The 18,388-nt window shown below is 60.7% G+C and overlaps 8 protein-coding genes across 8 annotated transcripts; 3 read left to right on the top strand and 5 right to left on the bottom strand.

Moving 5' to 3' along the window:
- Positions 1 to 13: 13 nt before the first annotated feature.
- Positions 14 to 1,861, bottom strand: UBA2 (E1 ubiquitin-activating enzyme; the record flags this gene model as incomplete). Its single annotated transcript, XM_056206555.1, has 2 exons — positions 14 to 1,675; positions 1,703 to 1,861. 2 exons carry the CDS (start codon positions 1,859 to 1,861, stop codon positions 14 to 16), a joined length of 1,821 nt encoding a protein of 606 aa, XP_056062530.1.
- A 54-nt stretch (positions 1,862 to 1,915) lies between these two features.
- MVES1_001713 (uncharacterized protein) lies at positions 1,916 to 2,683 on the top strand (the record flags this gene model as incomplete). Its single annotated transcript, XM_056206554.1, has 1 exon — positions 1,916 to 2,683. One exon carries the CDS (start codon positions 1,916 to 1,918, stop codon positions 2,681 to 2,683), a length of 768 nt encoding a protein of 255 aa, XP_056062529.1.
- A 41-nt stretch (positions 2,684 to 2,724) lies between these two features.
- Positions 2,725 to 3,593, bottom strand: MVES1_001712 (uncharacterized protein; the record flags this gene model as incomplete). The annotated part of the gene is made up of 2 exons (XM_056206553.1): positions 2,725 to 3,089; positions 3,119 to 3,593. 2 exons carry the CDS (start codon positions 3,591 to 3,593, stop codon positions 2,725 to 2,727), a joined length of 840 nt encoding a protein of 279 aa, XP_056062528.1.
- A 95-nt stretch (positions 3,594 to 3,688) lies between these two features.
- On the bottom strand, positions 3,689 to 7,054 carry PRP22 (RNA helicase; the record flags this gene model as incomplete). The annotated part of the gene is made up of 1 exon (XM_056206552.1): positions 3,689 to 7,054. One exon carries the CDS (start codon positions 7,052 to 7,054, stop codon positions 3,689 to 3,691), a length of 3,366 nt encoding a protein of 1,121 aa, XP_056062527.1.
- A 174-nt stretch (positions 7,055 to 7,228) lies between these two features.
- Positions 7,229 to 9,624, top strand: MVES1_001710 (uncharacterized protein; the record flags this gene model as incomplete). The annotated part of the gene is made up of 2 exons (XM_056206551.1): positions 7,229 to 7,235; positions 7,262 to 9,624. 2 exons carry the CDS (start codon positions 7,229 to 7,231, stop codon positions 9,622 to 9,624), a joined length of 2,370 nt encoding a protein of 789 aa, XP_056062526.1.
- A 295-nt stretch (positions 9,625 to 9,919) lies between these two features.
- MVES1_001709 (uncharacterized protein) lies at positions 9,920 to 11,260 on the bottom strand (the record flags this gene model as incomplete). The annotated part of the gene is made up of 1 exon (XM_056206550.1): positions 9,920 to 11,260. The coding sequence occupies one exon, from the start codon at positions 11,258 to 11,260 to the stop codon at positions 9,920 to 9,922; it is 1,341 nt and encodes a 446-aa protein (XP_056062525.1).
- Positions 11,261 to 11,551: 291 nt separating this feature from the next.
- On the bottom strand, positions 11,552 to 16,778 carry MVES1_001708 (uncharacterized protein; the record flags this gene model as incomplete). The annotated part of the gene is made up of 10 exons (XM_056206549.1): positions 11,552 to 11,554; positions 11,581 to 11,595; positions 11,626 to 11,731; positions 11,760 to 12,018; positions 12,053 to 12,085; positions 12,163 to 12,169; positions 12,239 to 12,313; positions 12,388 to 12,543; positions 12,571 to 15,247; positions 15,397 to 16,778. 10 exons carry the CDS (start codon positions 16,776 to 16,778, stop codon positions 11,552 to 11,554), a joined length of 4,713 nt encoding a protein of 1,570 aa, XP_056062524.1.
- Positions 16,779 to 16,894: 116 nt separating this feature from the next.
- MVES1_001707 (uncharacterized protein) lies at positions 16,895 to 18,343 on the top strand (the record flags this gene model as incomplete). Its single annotated transcript, XM_056206548.1, has 1 exon — positions 16,895 to 18,343. One exon carries the CDS (start codon positions 16,895 to 16,897, stop codon positions 18,341 to 18,343), a length of 1,449 nt encoding a protein of 482 aa, XP_056062523.1.
- Between the last annotated feature and the right edge of the window lie 45 nt (positions 18,344 to 18,388).

The raw sequence follows: 18,388 nt of genomic DNA, 5'->3' as shown, positions 1-18,388 counted from the left end.
TGTTGCCCGGCGCTCAGTCGAGCACAATCGGCATGTCTGTATTGCCCGTCGCAGTGCGTTTGCGCGGCGCATCGTCGCACGGCGCGCCGCGTTTTGCACTCCCATCAGGCGCCCTCGTGGCTCGCCGCTTGGTGCCTTGTGCGGGCGGCGCGATTTCTTCCACCTCTTCGTCAGATTCCGTTGGCGGCGGCGGTATCTGTTTTCGGCGCGGCACAGCGGCCGGTGCGCCGCGCCAGTGCACCACAAATCCATCCATTGCATCGTCATGCTCGATCAGCAGCTGGACCGTAACTTGGTATCCGTCCTCGTCGACCACCGCCAACGAAGCGCCCGGCTCGATGCGCAGTGTGCCGAGCGTCTTTTCTACATTGTCGTCCAAATCCATATCGTACAGTATGCGAGCGCCATTTGCGACAGAAATCTCGGCGTCCTCGTCGTAGGCAAGGCCGCCTTCCGACGTTGGCTTCCGCACGACGCGCAGCACATCCTGCAATGTCGTCTTGTCGACGTTGGCCGAGGCACGCAAATACATTTCGCCACACACGCCGCACCCTGGATTCGGCGGCGCAGGAGCAAAGGTGGTGAATACACGCGCAGTATTCCGCGCAAGGCTCGCCACACGCATCTTGTCCCAGCGCTGCGCAAGCATATGCAGTGCCTGCACAACAGCCATGCCAGAGACGATTGCATTGGTCGTCGCAATCGCGGGAATGATATTGCCGGCGACCTGCTTCGCTTCGAACTGCGTCAGCTGCGGGATGTGGTACACATGTGCCCGAAGATTCGCTGCTGCAGTGACGAGTGCAAGTGCATCCTCGTCGTCCTTGTCGAAAGAGAGCGGCGCGTTCTTCGCGCGCGCTGCGAGCACTTGCGCCGTATCCAGAAATACGCGCGTGTTCTTAGCGATGGACAGCTCTTGGCGATCACGCAGCCCGGTGGATGACGCCTCTTCGCCAGACGTGTGCAGTGCATCCCTCCAGCACAGCGGTGCAGGCTTCGTCCGCCGCTCCCACATCTCGTCCATGCTCAAGAGCCGCCGGATATCCACATCGTACAGCTTGTCAAACACGTGGCCAATGGCGGCGCGATCACCGGCCAGCATGTCCTTGCGCATTCCGCGCATCTGCCGCGCTTCGCGCCGCAAATTTGCAAGTTCTTTCGCATTCTCGCCTGCCTCTTCCGCCTCGTCCAGCTCCGCGTCGTCGTCGTCGCACTTGCCAAAGAGTTGCGGAAAAAACCAGTTTTTCGCCCATACAATGCAGTGGACCGGCGTAGAAGGAGTGGAGCGGATCGTGCATACGGGATACGTCGTCGGTGTAGGATGCGCGGTGCAGTCGTAGCACTCTGTAAAGCCTGCACGAATTGGCTGCACCTGTCCCAGGTATCCTGCGGTGCCGCTTTCAACCAGCGGCACCTGCGCTGCAACGCACATTTTGTTCACCCAGCGGCGAGTCTCCAGATTGTCCAGAGCGCCAAGCACGACGTCGAACGTCTGGAAGAAGCGTACATGGAAGCGCGGATCCCGAACATTCGCATGGTGTGCGACAATCTCCACGTCGGGATTGAACGCCGATGCAGTTGTTTTTGCCACAGTAGCTTTTGGTTTGCCTATGTGTTTCTTCTGGAATAGAAACTGGCGGTTCAGGTTGGAGAGGTCGATGGTATCCAAATCAATCTAGCGTGAGCGTAGTGTGCGACGTACAATTTCCAGGTGGCCGACGCCCACACAGACCAAATCCTTAAGCACCTCGCTCCCGATACCCCCGGCACCAATAATCAGCATACGTGCATTGCGCACTTGCGCGAACGCATCGCCCAGTACGGCACGCGCCATCGCGTAGCGTCCTTCGTCGCTCGACATCGTCGCAAAAATGTGGAGGCTGCACTGCGACGCATTGCCTCGCTTTTGGTCCGCATGCTAGAAGCGGCGTCAGTGCGCAGTGGACTGCGCGCAGCTGCGCCCCGCAGCCGGCATGTCACCTTGTTTTCTCCTACGCATGTATCGCAAGCACGCCTGACGCTGCCCGAGCACGAGTACCAGGTCCGTGTCGGGGCAGTTGTGCGGCACCTTCGCAAAACGCTGCCCCAATTTATGGAATGCGGCCTGCTCGAAGGAACTAGGAACGATGCGGCTCACCCAGCGCAGTTACGGCCCATGATATCCCAGCCACTCTCCCCGAATGTAACTCCAGATCGAATTTACCACGAACAGATCCATTTCTGCTTCAGCCCGCCACTACCGCCACTGCCGCCACTGCCGTTGCGCGAAGAATCGGCATCAAAAGTGAACGTGCCGGAGCATTTCTCGCCTGCGTTTTCACTGCATGGGCACCGCATGTACATGCTTAGTGCCCAGGCGCTGCGTTGGTCGCTGCATGCACTGTTCAAGGACGCAGAAGTGCGTGTGGAACACATGTCCTTTGTCCCTAGACGCACACAGCTCAATGCGGCTGTGCTCTCACGAAGCAAGGCACTCGTGCCTATGGACGAGCTCATCGCGCGGATCCGATTCCGCGGCACAACACGCGTCTCGCACGCCGTGCAGGATTATACCATGCTCTTCAGGTACCGCCTGGACCGCACGAGCGGAACGATTTGCGAGCACCACGTCGACCAGATGATGCCTGTGCCTGGAAGCCAGGTGTGGCAGGGCTTGGCGAATATGCGGTCAAAATTGGCGTAAGATACGGCTATACAAGTGACTAGATGGCATACACAAAATGCCTACACGGCTGCGCGTGCGTCGTATTGGCCAAATGCGGAGCGAAGTGCATGTGCATACGCTCCTTCTCGCCCGTCTTCTGCGAGCGGCACGGCCAGCACGCTGTTTTCCGCGCGGCTAATGTAGCGGAACATGGGCAGGGGATAGTTTGCGCGCATATCGCGCGGTGCATCTGCGTGCAATTCGTCGTCCGTCTGGTGCTTGCCGCTCCGCACCTTGCCGACTTGTTTCTTCAAAAGACGGTTAATGGTCTCGATCTTATCGTCCTCTAGCTTTTTCTCGCTCTGGTTCCGTCGCCGGCGTGCCGTCTCGGAGCGGCGCAGCGCAAGCTCTGTTTCGGTGAGTTTGGCGCGCTTGGATCTGTCCTCTGTAGATTAGTGTGTCCCATGTACGTACCCATCGGCAGCTCCACGAGTTCTTGCGTCGCGACGCCGCGCTGCTTATTGAGGCGCGCTACTTGGCGCGCAGTCATCGGCGCATCGCTGCTGCGCTCCATCTCGGAGTCGTCAGAGTCGTCGAGCTCGTCGTCGTCCTCTTCCGAATCTTGTGCCGCGCGCGCGAGCATCGTCCGTTTCGGCAAGCGGCCGGAGAGTCGCCGCGACGGTGTAGACTGTGGTGTGCTATCGGTGGAAGACTTGCTGCGTGAGAGGCGCACACGCAGCGTCTTCCCACGGCTCTTGCGGTTCGTCTCGGGGGTCGGCGCGTCTTCCATCTCGTCCACGAGCTCGTCTTCCTCGTGCGACTCGTACACATCGGACACACCTTCCGAGTCTTCGGATTGCGTCCCAAATTCAGGCTCGCCTTCGGCATAATCAGGCTGGGACTCGTCCTCGACATCGTCCATCGCGTAGTCCGCTTCTGCGAGCGCCATCGTACAAGCGAAGCACGTGGAGTACGCAGCGTTTCACTACACGTGCATGCGGCGGCCCTCCACATGAAGGCCCTCGGCTGTACTGGCTACGTACGCTAAAACTTTTGGTCGTTTGTCCATATCGCCTTGGCCCGCTGCTTAGAGATGCGCCATTCGTCTGGGTCCGTGGCGTATTTGTTAAAGAGCGGCTTGATCTTCTCCTGGCGCTTGCGCTTCGAGATATTTGCCGAATCCGCGGACCGGAAGAAGCGCGGAGCAACCTCCAATAGCCATTTCGGCTCGATGGCCGTGACTTCGCGCATGTATTCTTTTGTGGTCATGACGACTTCATGGTACACCACGTACTCTGACGGACGGTTGAACAAGCTGCTCGACGGATGCAAGTAGACATTCCCTCCGCCTTCTGCGAGCGAGCGATATCCCTCGTGCGGATCTTTTTTCGCGGCATTGCGGAAGTAGCCTGCACAAATCGCGCGGCGGATGCGATTGTAGTTGCGGCCGCAGGAGATGATATCATGGTGGTAGCGGTCCATGATCCCCAGCAGCTGCTTTCGCACATCCTGTGCGCGCCGCAACGCCCTGCCCTGGATAAAGTTATCTACACACCAAGGCATGGAAAAGTTGTTCGAGACCCATGCATTGTACACTGTCAAGAGCGTCAAGTGGTCGCCCTCTGGCTGGAAAAACTTAGCGCGCTTTGCATCTGCTTGTGCCTGCTTGTCCTTGGGGCGGTAGAAGACGTTTTGGATGCTGAGCATCGCGGCAATGCTCAACACTTCCTCGCTGCAGCCAAGGTCCACGCTGGTGATGAGCATTTTTGCCATGGGGGGATCCATGGGAAAATCGGCCATTTTTCTTCCGAGGCGCGTAAGCAACCCTTCGTCGTCCAGCGCACTGAGTGCGTAGAGCGACTCGAGTGCGGTGAGCATCGTCTGTGCCGGCGGTGGATCCATAAAGTCAAAGTGGAGCAGGTCATTGATCCCCATGGCCTTGAGCATGAGAATCGTGGAAGACAAGTTTTGGCGCTGGATATCGGGGATAGGATTCGGGAGCATTTCGTTGCGAAAGGCGGCCTCTGTGTAAAGTCGGTAGCACTTACCCGGGCCTGTCCTGCCTGCACGACCAGCCCTTTGGCGCGCCTGTGCCTGCGAAATGGGCGTGACAACGAGACTGTCCATGCCGAGACGCGCATCGTAGGCATTCTGCTTTACGAACCCTGGGTCCACGACGTAGAAAACGCCGTCGATCGTGACACTGGTCTCGGCAATGTTGGTCGCAAGCACGACTTTGCGCGCGCCCGGCGGCGCGGGCTCGAAAATGCGCGTCTGCATCTCGCTCGGCAGCGCCGAGTAGACGGGAAGGATGATGAGCTCGGGCACGGACGGCCCCAACGCACGCATGCGCTCGTACAGAATCTCGCAGCTGGTATCAATCTCCTCCTGGCCCGTGAGAAAGACGAGAATATCGCCCGGGGGCTCGGAGAGATGAATCTGCATGACGGTAATGAGACTCGCGTCCAAGTAATCCGGCTCTGGCTCCTTGGTATACATAATCTCCACAGGAAAGGTGCGGCCTGGGATGGTGAAAATAGGGCACCCAAAAAAGTAGGTGCTGAACTTTTCCGCGTCGAGCGTGGCCGACGTGACAATCAGTTTGAGGTCCGGGCGGCGTTGGAGCGCTTTTTTCAAAAGGCCAAACAAGACATCTGTGGCAATTGTGCGCTCGTGCGCTTCGTCGAGCATAATGACGGTGTAGGCACTCACGTCGCGGTCCACAAGACACTCGCGCTGGAGCATTCCGTCCGTCATGTACTTGATCCGTGTTTCTGCGCTGGTACAGTCGTCGAACCGGACCGTGTAGCCAATCTCTTGGCCGACACGCGAGCCAACTTCTTCGGCAACACGCTTTGCGACGCTCATTGCCGCAACACGGCGCGGCTGTGTGCATCCAATCTTGCCGCGGTCGGCAAATCCTTCCTCGGCAAGGTACTGTGTGAGCTGCGTCGTCTTGCCCGAGCCCGTCTCGCCGACCACAATGAGCACCTGGTTCTCCCTTACTGCTTGGATTAGCTGCGCGCGGAGTTTGTAAATCGGCAGGCTCTTGCGCTGCTCCTGGATACTGAGCGTGCTAATCTTGCCAAAAGTCGTCTTTTTGTTAAACGCTTGCTTCTTCCACTCGGACTGCTCCTGCGCGCGGCGCCCCAGCGTATTGCCGCGCAGATCCTGGGCAAATTGGCGGTCGCCTTGCTGGGCCATGGGATCGAGCCACCCCGTAGAGGTATCGCGTTTTTCCGCGTCTGCCTGCTCGTTAAGCTCCTGTTGCCGGAGCTCGCGGCGCTCCTTGGCAAGCGATGCGCCAGCCTGTGCGGCGCGGTTCATCGAGCCGTCGGGCGCTTTCACGACGCGCACAGGGGAGAGCTCCAAGGAAGCGGCGGTTTGGCCTTTGAGGAACGGCGCTTCTTTTTCGTGCACCTCGATCTCCACCTCCTCGTCGGGGTCGTTGCCTTTGGCGCGCGTCGCGGGCGTGGAGAGCTCTTGATCCATCAGCTCGGGGTAGTCGCTCGCCTTGGCAACGCCACTCGCGATGAGCTGCATGAGCTCCCAGCGCTCGGGGCTTGTGAGCCGTTTGGGGCGCCGCTGCGCCGGCGCATCTTTTTCGACGACGCCGAGCGGCGCACTGTTCGCGCCGGTAAGAGCTTGTGCACTGCGCTGCGGCGCATAGTCACGGCCCGTGACTTGATCAACGTCCTTCATCGCGAGCGCAATTCTATTCCCATTTACAGAGACCACCTTGACGCTGACTTGGTCGCCGCGCGAGACAATGTCCGAAGGATGCTCTACACGGCCCGCGCGCATCGCACTTACATGCACGAGCCCATCCTGCCGCCCCACGACGCCATCAAGGGTGACAAATGCGCCGAAATCCTTGACGCCAGAGACGCGCCCGCGGTATACTTTGCCGACGATGGGCTGCTCGTCGCGCTGCAGATGCGCTGGCGGCTCGCGATCGCGGCCACGCGGCGACACAGAATCGCGCCGTGGCCGGCACGGTACTTTGCTGTCCATATCGTCTACGTCGTCGTCCAAGCGGCGGCGTGCGGCTCTGCGTGCAGCTTCGCGCTCCTGCGGGGTATCTTGGTAATCGGAAGCGTCGGCCCAGTCGCGATCGCGAATGGCCAGGCCCGGCATGCGCTGGAGCTGCGCATCGTGCTCCTTGTGCTCTTTGTGCTTAGGGTGCAGTGTCCGGATGAGCCGGTCCAAATTCTCCACAAACGCTGCGCCGAACTCCGCGCCTGCCTCGTCGAGCTTGCTCTGAAAATTCTTCAGCGAGGGCGACTGATCATGAAGAGAAATAATGAACTCGGCCAGCACCCGATCATTGATTCCCACATGATTCTCGACTTCCGTCGCGATCTTGCCCACCAACGACAGGTACTCGAGCCGGTACAATGGCGCGTCCATGCAACGTGCCTTGCGCGCCACCAAGCCACGTGTAGCCGGCACGTGATTCATACACGCCGCCGCGCGCCGCGTCGCGTTGCTTGCGCAGGCACTTGTGCCGTGGCGACGACGATGGCCACTCCTTTAGCATATACACCCGCAGCGTCCAAGCGGCGGCGGAGTGAGCGGCGTATCATGGGAGGTTCGTGTGTGCATCGCTAACAATAGTCAAAGTGCTCTACTCGCTGGATCGCAGTCCACAGCATACTATGATTGCGCGCGTCCAGCGCCGGATCCCTGTGCGTTTGGCAGCGTGCGCATATGGCAGCGTTCCGCAGGTGGTCCAGCTGGGCCGCGTTATGCTCAAGACATGTCTCGGCGCGATATGCGACGCGAGTCCCGACCTCGTCCTCGATACCGAACACGACTACATCGTCTATGTCGTCGACCCCGACGAGTCGCAGCATGTTGCGCAGCGCTCGCCATCGCGCACTCACACATACCGCTCCGGCCAGGAGCAGAGTCCAAACAAGTCGTACCGCGCTACGCAAGTTCTTGTCGGCAAAGGATACTTTAGCGGCGCACTCGAGGAGCCCGGCGACGGCACTTCGAGCGTCACGGGGCGTGTGCGTGCAGAGACAAAGCAGCACTATGGCGCATTTAGCTCCGATGAGGAGGACGCGGGTGTGGCGGAAGTGCTCGAAGTTGTGCTTCGCTTAAAGGAAGCGCCGCGCCGCGCAAAACAATGGCCGCACACGCCCATGGACGCGCCAAGCACCTCGGCTGTGCCGCAAACCACACACGCGCAGCTCCTCCCAGTGCTCCAGGCGCTGCAAACGCGCCACGAGCAGCCGAGTGCCGAGCAGCGTGAGCAGCTGATGCGCATGCTGCATATGCTCGCAGGCGCCACACAGCACGGCGCGCAGGGCCAAGACGCAAGCTCGCCGCCGCAGCGCGCGCCGCCGCGTCCTCTTCGCGAATCGCGCACAGAGCGCGTGTGCTACAATTGCGGCACGGAATCGTGCAAAACGTGGCGCATGCTCGTCCTTCCCCCTGGCGTTCCTGTACACTATCCAGCGAGCGAGCGCCCGCCGACGGATGCCGTGTCGCTGCCTTGGATCCCCAAGTTCAGCGGGCTTTCCAAGGCACTTGCCGATGGCGCGACGCGGTGGCAGGCGTGCAATGCGTGCGGTCTCTACTTTACCAAGTACGGCACGTCGCGCCCGGACCACGTCTTTGGCGCCCGTCCTCCGCCGCGCGCGAAAAAAGCCAAGCTCGGGCGCACGCTCAGTGCGGTGGCAAACCGCGACGCGAAGCGCCTCCAGCGCCAAGGGCCGCTGCACGAGCTGGATCCCAATCTGTCAGTGTCCAGTCCGCTGCGCATGGGACGCGCCGCGCAGGACACCAAGTCGCATTCGAGTCCCACAAGCACGTACGGCGCGCCTTCCTATCTCCTTCAGTCTTCGCCAGCGACGGTGATGAACACGCTCCTCAGCGAAGCCGACATGGACTTTGTGGAGATGCACCGCGCGAATTTCCTGTCGCGTGCGCCCGCCTCCAGTCCACCGCGCCGCAGCCCACGAAAGCGCCCCCACGGACGGAACGGCACCGTGAATCCGTACGCGACGCGCGAATGCGACGCGCCGCGCAGTGATTCGGCCGTGCCGAGCACGCGCGAAGCTTGCATAGCGCGCTCCGCCAGCTCGCCGTCGCCCAGCCGCAAGCGCGCGCTGGGGCCGTTTATGGGGATCGAAGAGGACGCGTTTGGATGTCCACAGAGCCCGAGTGTGGGCCGCACCATTGCGCGTGCACAGCGCGCCGAAAAGCTCGCAGAGAAGCGCGCCGCGGCGCAAACTCCGACGCGCGCTGCGCAAGACTGGTCGCCGCCCTCGCCAAGCCTCGCACTGGCGCCTGCAGAGCCGGCCGCGCTCGACGAGCACGCAGATACATGGCCGACCAAAGACGTGTTTGGGGAGCACAACGGCGCCTGGCTCAACCCGCACGCGCTCGCCGCATGGGACGCGAGCCAAGCAGCGCAAGTGGCCAAGCATGCACAGACGGACGAGCGTGCCGTTGCTCGACGCAAGCCTCTGCCTGCGACCGTAGAAGATGGGTCGTCGTCGCGCAGTGCGTCGCCGTCGTCGACGTACGAGGGCGAGGATGTGGACAATCTGGTGGATTTGCTCGAGGACCCGTATGGGATCCTTGCCGCCTCGGGGATTGGCATGCCGAATGTCGTGGGCCAGGACGGAAATACGTTTGCACTCAGCACGGGCCGCTCGGGTGGGCTCAGTATCGATGCATTTAATGGGATCGAGGTGTACCAAGCGCCGGCGTTTGCAGAGCAGCTGCGGGAATTTACCCGGAGCGGTGGCTTGGGCGTTGCGGCGCATACGGGGATTCCCAACGCGCCCGCGCCGTACGTGGAAACGATTGGTGATCGTGCAGAGGCGCAAATGCCGCAGAATGGAGGAGACTTGGAGAATTTCTTGGAGGATCCGTCGGTACAGGCTATGCTGGCGGACTTGCAAGCGTCTGCGGCACCGACGCCGAGTATGAGCGATGTTGCATCGCTGCCGTGCGGCACGTAGCCTCGTAGTGATACCTAGGTGATAATGTAATGTGCACCGAGTCAAAGTGCCGGGCAGCAACGCAAAGGGCAGCACGCGATCGCCGGGCTTGACAGCCGCAGCAGCGCCGACAGTTTTTGCACGAGCAACACTGCAATGGCCGAGCGCTCTGAACACGCAGCACTCGCTTTGGCCCCTCTCCTCGTCCTTCACTGCCCGCTCAAGCGCACGGCAGCACCCCTGGCACACCAACACAACGACTCTCGCTAACCATACAAGCTATCTTCTATCGTTTCGAGCCTAAAAGGGCACTCTTTCACATCACGACACAGTCGGAGTCCTTGCTCTTCCCGCCCGTACTGCGCAGGTTGTGCAAATGCTGCTGCGCACGATCGTGTCCTTGTGCAGCAGCGCGTGCATACCACCTTTTTGCCTCTTCCATATCCTGGCGTGTACCGATGCCCGTTTCTGCATAGTACCCGACCGCGTACTCGGCTTTTGCCACGCCTTTATTCGCGGCACGGCGCGCCCACAAGTACGCCTCGGCGTCAGACTGCTGCAAAACGCCATCGGCGCCGGTCAAATACCATCCACTGAGTGCCAGCTCGGCATTTCCGTCGCCATGATTCGCAGCCTTGGTGTGCCAGCTAATGCTCGTTCGTGGATCGATTGGGCACGCCAGAGTTCCACTCGCATACGCCTCGCCGAGGCGGAACTGGCTGGGGGCGTACTCGAGCTGCGCTGCTTGGGTATACAAATCGCGCGCGTATGCTTCGTCGTGCGGCACAATACTGCATGCGGGCGTCTCGTGGAGCAAAGCAAGCTCGTGGAGTGCGTGTGGGTTGTCTTCGTCGGCCTGCTCGGCAGCGCGCCGGAGCCACACAATCGCCTCGCGCTTATTAGGCGGAACGTCGAGCTGGCCATACAGCAGAATCATTGCGAGCTTGTACATGCCCGCAGTGTCCCCTAGCGACGCGGCTTTTCGGTAAAACAGCACACCGCGCTGGTAGTTGCGTTTTGTTCCAGCGCCGACTTCGTTGCACACCGCGGTACGGTACGTCGCTGCGGGATGGTTTTGTTTCGAGGCCTGCACGTAGAGATGGTACGCTCTCGTATGGTCCACAGGAAGGCCCAGTGAGCCGTGGCCAAAACAGTTTGCCAGGTAAAACTGTGCATCTGCAAAGGGGGGCTTTCCCGGCACAAGTCCTGCAGTCGCGAGGCGCTTGATGAGGCGCAAACTATCGGAAAGCAGCGCGTCACGGTACTTGCGCGCCTGTTTCGACGTATCGCGCGGATCCGCGACGCGTTTCGCAGCATCGATGAGGTACATGGCAAATGCAAACTGCGCTTCGGGATCGGGATCGGCCTTCATTCGCTTGCGGTACTCGTCGACAAACTCTTTTGTGTACGGCAGCGACTGCTGCACCGGCGAATCGCGTGTGCGGCGCCGCGGGCTCATAGGAGAGCTCATGCCACTTGGTGCCGAAGATAAAATGTGCGACGGGGACGGACTTAGCGGGTAGCTCATGGGCGCTGGGGCATAGTGGGAGGCAGCGTCCGCGCTTGAGGATGCAAACAGGTTCGGGTCTGTGAGCTGGGGAGAGGCGTGCGTGAAGCCGGTATCGTAGTCATGGCTGGACATGCTTTCTGCGCTCATGCTAGCAGAGTACAGTGTACGCCGCAAAACGACGAACCTGCCTCGCGTGCCGAAGACGTTGCTGTCACAACGAGCTCCACAAAACGCAGCGAGGCGCTAGACGAGCACGTTTGTGATGTATAGGAAATACGTAATTAATGGTGGGAAGTATGCTGCTGCGCTGGGGCAGTGCTTGCGCTGAAACGCGTGCGAAAAGGTACAGGATGCACTAGGCAAGTTGAGACGAGGCGGCTATATTGGGAGCTGCACACGCGCAGCCATAACGCGTAAGAAACGGCGAAGCGGTACTTCTTACTGGGGTCAGTGTGCGGCCCACTCACCTTGCTCATCATCATCTGCTGTTAGTGTACCCATCGCACACGTACCTTGACAAACTCGTCGTAGTTGATTTGGCCATCGCCGTCGGTATCCGCCTCGCGAATCATCTCCTCCACCTCTTGGTCGCTCAGCTTCTCGCCCAGGTTCGTCATGCTAGGGTGAGCCTCGGGCATATACGTACACATGGCGCAGCTCCGCAGCACTGATAAAGCCGTTGCCGTCTTTGTCGAACACCTTGAATGCCTCCTTAATCTCCTCCTCGCTGTCTGTGTCCTTCATCTTGCGCGCCATCATGGTCAAGAACTCGGGAAAATCGATGGTCCCGTCGCCGTCCGCATCGATCTCGTTGACCATATCCTGCAGCTCCGCTTCGGTCGGGTTTTGGCCCAGAGAGCGCATTACAGTACCGAGCTCTTTGGTAGTAATCGAGCCATCTCCATCTAGCGATTAGCACGACCACACGCCTAGACGTACCCTTGTCAAAAAGAGAGAAGGCCTCTTTGAATTCTGCGAATTAGAACGCCCACCGCGGCAACCTACCAGCAATTTGCTCTGCACATGTCAGTACACCCCATCACACGTACCTTCGGTCTAGTTGCCCAGCGCGCAAATACAGGCGCATCGTGTCAGCCCCATACACTTTCCACGTGCGCTACCTACCAGATGTTCCGCCATGGTCTCTATGCGCGAAAGACGCTCGTCGACAGTCGGGCCGAGCGTCGCGCCTGTGGGGTACTACTGCAAATATGGTCAAACTACGTCACGTGGTTTGAAAGCGCGTCGAGCGCCGGCAGGCGCGGCAGGCGGACCTTGCCTGAGCGCACGGGCCGCCATCGCGTATCCTGCGGCAAGGCTTGCCCGGCATGGGGCACGTGAGAGAACTCCAGGTGGCTGATGCGCTGCACCATGACCAGAAACGAGCGTCGCGACGGCGCATGATCGAACATCATGACAATCTCGTGCAGCTAAGGTGAGTCGGTAGAGGTACATACATGGGCAACCAAAATATCCCAAACGTCCAAGAGGTGGGTAGATGATTGGGTATAGTCCCGGATCCAGGCACGCAGCGTGCGTTCCTGCAAGGCGGAGAACGCGGGGGCGGCTTTGCGAGCATAGCGCCGCTTCCGCGCGCGCCGCCGGTAAAACGCGTGTTGAACCACCGTGATGGGTCCGCCGGCGTCGCGTTCGCCACCCTGGGAGAGCTCGCTGACTGCGACCACGCCGAGCCATACGTACCAGAGATCAAGTTTTAGCCGGTCGAGCGGGCATAGTTTCATCATTTGAATCGCAACATTAACGTTGCGCTCGACAATGGCCTCGCGGATGAGCGAGATGCGACTGTCTTCGCGCTTGCCACTGTGGCGGACACGCTGGCCAGCAGGACGCGAGGAAAGGATCAGTGCGTCGCGTGGGTATAACGGCGGCGGCAGGAGTGCGCCCAGCGAGCGCTGCCGCTCGTCCACCCCCGCAATGTCTTCCACCTTGTCGGAACAAAGTTGCTGGATGCGCGGCTGTTTCATGCAGGCGCGGCGGTACGCAACTTCGGAAGCACGCACGTCTGCGGTGACATTCGCAAGATCGGCTCGTTCCAGCTCCTGTAGCGCCCATATATAGGACAAAAAGGGGTTCTGTACGTGCATTTCGTCCTCAATGATGCGCGCAAAGTGAATTTCCCACGCCTGCGACTTGTAAAGGGGCGTCGCATCCTCGCTCGCCAGTATTTCCGCTGTCTGTGCAGGCGAAAGGAGGAAAAAGGGGAGGAGCATGTGCATCATGTGCATCATATCGTACACGCCCTGTTCGATGGGCGCGGGAAAAGCGCTGGGCGCGCGCAAAGAAAGGGCGGTGTTCTTGGCAGGAACGTCGCGCTTATCGGGCATGTGCGGACCCGCCTCTTCCTCCTCGTAAACCGGCACGCACCGTTTCCGCAGGCGCACCCAGCGGCGGCGGCGCACAAAGGTCCACATCGACGGCACACCGTGCCAGTGCACGCCACGCACACGAACCGAGCGCATCAAAGCCTCGACGCCTTCGTCTGGCCTGCTCGCCTCTTTATCGCGCTGCTTGGCTTCGCTGCGTGCTGACTGCTTGCGCGCTGCTTGGTACATCTTGGAGAGCCAGCTCGAAGGGCCACGAGAATGGGAAAAGTGGATGGAACGCTGCCAGACTTTGAGGCCGGTAAAGGAGCCGCTGTACTGCCAGCCGTCCTCGTCGGTATCGCCGGTCATGTCCACCATCCAAAACGGCTGGACCCACTCCCAGGAGGGGTCCGGGACTTGCATCGTGGTCGTATCCAGCGCCGTATTGGCGCCAGTCGCGTCGGTCCACGGCGAGGGGTCGGTGACGAACAAAACCTCGGAACTGAAGTGCTTCTTGATCCCGAAAAGCACAATGCCCCGCTGGTTTTCGTGGAGTATATCGTACACAAGCTCGGTCTTGTGCGAGATGGGAACACGCTCGGACGTGGCGCACGTCGGAGCCGTAGGCGCTGTCGATCCCACGGCCGACGACGTGGATATGGCGTCGGAAACAGACGGCGCATTGTCCCACGCCTTGCGCTGCCGCCGCTGCCAGCGGGACGGGCGGTCTTGCTGTGGTGATTCCTCCGCGCGTGCTTGACAAGGCGACGGCGTCCTCTGCGCGCCGAGATCAACGTCTGGGTTGGCCGTCTCGCTGTCCAACAGGCCCGACTCAGCGCCCGCTGTATTCGGGGTGTAGCGCACCATGGCGCGCTGCGTTCGTTGCGTCTTGGACCCGTACTGGAGGCCGTGCAAGACTTGGTCGCGCAGCTGCCGTATTTGTCGCGACTCGCCCGTATCGCCGTGCTTGCGCATATGGCGCATTTGGCGGCGCATCTGCTTGTTGGTCATCGCTTGGCCGTGCTCCAAGTTCAGGCGGTTGTTATCCTCAAGCGACTCGTCGCCCGCGTAGCTAGACGCGTCCGAGTCCGCAGCCTCGTCAGCATTTTGCGAGGACGAAGAGCTTCGGCTATCGTCCCAGTCTTTCGTGAGCAGCTCCGGCGGAATCGTGTGGGTGGGCCTCGGCTGGACAAGACGCGGCGGTGTTTTCCTGCGCGCATCCAGAGGCTGCCGATCGGGGGAGGCGGGATCGGTGTATGGATACGCACACGCACGCGGCGGGGTTCGTGGGCCGCGCGAGGAGGCGAGCGTCTCCAGCGTATCGGTGCTGGTGGGACCCATCTCGGGCGTCTGGGGAGTGGAGATCGTGCACGGCATCTCGGTGCGGTCTGCGTGGTCTGCGCACGCTTGCGGCACACACAAGTCAATGTGAGCATTGACCAGCTGCTTTGCCAATGCGCGCTGCTCTTCTTCTTCTCCCTCTATACGATCCGCTTGGATCCGAACGCCAATGTCGTGCGCTGCTTGAACGCCAATCCATTTTTTCCATACGCGTTTTTGCGTGCGCGCGCGCTCCAGCTTGGCAAGCTTGGCGAGCGCACCGGCCGCCTCGTCCATAGACGCACTTTTCGGCAGCTCAAGGGGCGCTGCGTTGCCCGCATCAGGCGCACGACGCGAGCCCACCACGCTCTTGTCTGGCGCGGGCACGCTTGTTTGCGGCGGCGGCGGCGGCGTAAGCAGGAACGTGGGCAGCGTCGTGCCCTGCTCCTGTACACCCTCGTCTTGTGGCTTTACAATCGTTGGTATGTCTCTACGCGCGCAAGTGCGCTGCAGTCACTGCACGCACTTGGGGCAATGGCAAAGCACAGACGAAGCGCACTTTGCTTTTTCTGGTGCCACATGCACAAACAAACTGCACCTGCAGCTATGTGGAGGAAACGATGCGCGTACATTGTCTACGAAAACCATGGCGCAAGGGTAGCCCAGCTCTGGATGTTGTGTTGAATCGCTTGCACAGCACTGGAATAATCGAGCTGCTGCATCTGCTGAATCGCAGCAGGCAGAGCCTGCGTAAAATTAAGCGTGCCTGTGTACCAAGCCGCTGCACCGACGCCAAACGCGCCCGCAGCAGTCAGCGCGCCTGCAGCACGCACAAGTGGCGCACGACGCGAGCGGTGCGCTTGCTGAGTAGCGACCTGAACACCCCCTTCAAGCTCCTCCTCGGCCCTGCGCTTTGATGCGCGCTTGCCCGACGCCGGTGTAGCAGCGGCGTCCGCGGTGATCTCTGCAGCGAGATCCTTTGCGGCGCGAATCTGCTCTTCAATCTGCGACGCAGTCATGTTCGACAGGTCGTCGGCATCGAGCTGTTCTGCCTGCTCGTGGCGCAAGGCAGTGCGTCTCGACCGTAACGGGGATGCAGGCGTGTTGGGGCCGAGCAGCTGCTTGGCAGCCTGCATCGGCGTCGAGGACAGCATGCTGTCTTCGACGGCAGCGCGCTGTGCTGCCGATGCGACGCGAGCGCGCTTTACTTGGCGCGCGGGTGTGCTTAGAGAAGCATCAGCGTGGGCTGCAAGCGCGATCGTCTCGGGGTCGGGGTTAAGCAGCGGTGTGTCGTCATTGGGCAGCAGGACTGCGGTAGCGTCCAAGAGCGGCTGTGCAAGCTCGAGCAAGCCATAGTCCTCGGCGATGGACGAGGCATGTTGGCATGGGATCCACACGCCTTGGAGCCGGACGCCCGTGGAGCCCGGAGGGAGCGCTCCCTTTTTTGGCGTGTCCGTGTCCGCCTTGCGCCCACGGCCGCGGGGAAGATGAACAAGACCGCCGTTGGCCACGTCGGTGTCGAAGCGCGACTCAAGGTAGGCCATCTCGGCAGTCTCCTGCTCCGTGTCCGCAAAGGGGAACGCGAGGCGGAACATGGACGATCCGGCAATTGCATTCGTATCAAAGCGCTTCAGCAGAAACCCATGCTCGGCTCCGTTCACAGTAGGCAGCTTGATCCGCCCAATAATGATTTCCCTGTGGTCAGTGACGCGGTCTACGCACTTGTCCTCGCGGCGGATGACCTGCAGCTTCACTTGACGCGACTTGACCTCTTCCAGACGGGGGTTTGTGCGCGTCGGCAATATATGAACACGCTGTGCAAGCTCCTTCTTGGCACTTTTTGGCGGGCGTCCGCGGCGCGCAGGGCTCTTTGTTGGGGTGTCTGCGGCCTTGGACGCTGCTTGCTTTCCACCACGGCCTCCGCGACGGGGAGTGTCTTTTGCTTTCGGCGCAGGCGGCTCAACAGAACTCTCCACGCTCTCGGAGCGGGCCTTGCGCGGCGTGCTTCGGCGTGGTTGCATTGTTTCGTCGACAACGAGCGTGTTGATGCGCGCGTGCGTGCAATTGTGCACGTGACTTACGCGTGTGTGGAGGCGCGTCGCCCCGCAACGGCCCCAGCACCGACGCATTGGGCGCGATGAAGTACCTCGAGTACCCCGAGCTGGAAGTGCTCTCGCGCGCACTGACGTTCGAGATGGCAGAGTGCAAAGTATTCACACGCTTGGAAGCGTATTCGTGCAAAGCGGTAAATAAAGAGAAGCGGCTGTTTAAATCACTCGAGTCGTCCTACCTGCTCTCGGCCTCTACATCGCCGTCCGCGTACCTCGACGAGGCGCTCGCATCCCCGTTTGGGCGACTTGATCAGCCGGCCGCACGCAAGACCTTGTTTCTTCTCATTGCCACGCTGAACGGTGCATTTCCCGACCATGATTTCAGCGACGTGAACCCCACGGATTTTACGCGCGAGTCGAGTCCCGACATGGTCCTCAATAGCTTGGCATCGACATTACAGAGCCTGCGAAGTGGAACTGGGTCGCCGCACAGTTTTGGGTCGTTCAATAGTGCGCTGGAGGAGTCTGTCCTGCTCGCACGCTCCCCGATCCACGCGGCTGCTACGCTCGGCGCATATACAAGCACAGGCACCGCGCGATCGACCAATGCGACAATGAGCGTCGTGCTTGACGAGATCATAAATATTGCCGAGTGTGAGGTGTACTCGTTCCACCCCGATATGGACTCGGATCCACACGCGAGTGCGGAGCCCGACGAAGAGGGCCTTGATGTTGCAGACGATCCGTACAACGAGGGCGACGAGGTGCACGCTCAGCGCACGCATTCGGCAGACGAGGCACAGCTCACTGATACGCCCATGTTCGACGAGGATGTAGATGCGGGTGGATTTGGCGGCGCAGACGCCATGCACGCACCTACACATCCACAAACCTCGCAGGAGCCGTCGCCCGCGCTGACGGTCGACGAAGACGATTTGGGCGGCGCTGGCGCTGGGCTCTTGTGGTCTACGTTCGCATTTTTTTATAACCGACGCATGAAACGCATCCTGTTTGTGAGCGTGTGGAGTAGGAAGAACTCGGCGCACAACACAATATGGAGTCCTTCGTCGGGGCCGGTACGGTCCACGCCGCTCTCTGCAATCAGGCCTTTGGACCTTGGCGCAGCGCATACCATTGCTCCGCATGTGCGTGTTGAGCGCCCTGGCGAGCATCTGCTGACGCCGACTGCCTCGCCACACAAGATGCACGCCCGCCGCCGATCCGAGGCTCGCCCCGCGCCGTATGTCATGACGCAGATCCAACGTACTCGACGCGCCGCTCGTGGACGCTCCGCCTCAAATTCACCCGCTCCTTCAGCCATGTCCCCATTTCCACACGCACAGGCGTCGGCCGCTCAGCCACACGAAGACATGCCGTCGTTTGTGCACAGTACAAGTGCGCCGTCCACACAACGATTTACGTTCGGCGCGTCGCCGCCGGCTGTGAAGCGTACGGGAGAGATGCACGGTGGGCCGCTCGATGCCGTGACGAAGCGCTCGCGCGCCGCCATGTTCCCGCACGACGCGCAGTCGTGAGGGCGGCGTCCAGCACACGTGTACCTCGCCTAATTCGGTACTTTT

This window comes from Malassezia vespertilionis, chromosome 3 (assembly GCF_029542925.1).
Source record: "Malassezia vespertilionis chromosome 3, complete sequence".
Classification (NCBI taxonomy): Eukaryota; Fungi; Basidiomycota; class Malasseziomycetes; order Malasseziales; family Malasseziaceae; genus Malassezia; species Malassezia vespertilionis.
Note: the sequence above shows the minus strand (reverse complement) of the source record. Positions and strands in the feature narration are given on the sequence as shown.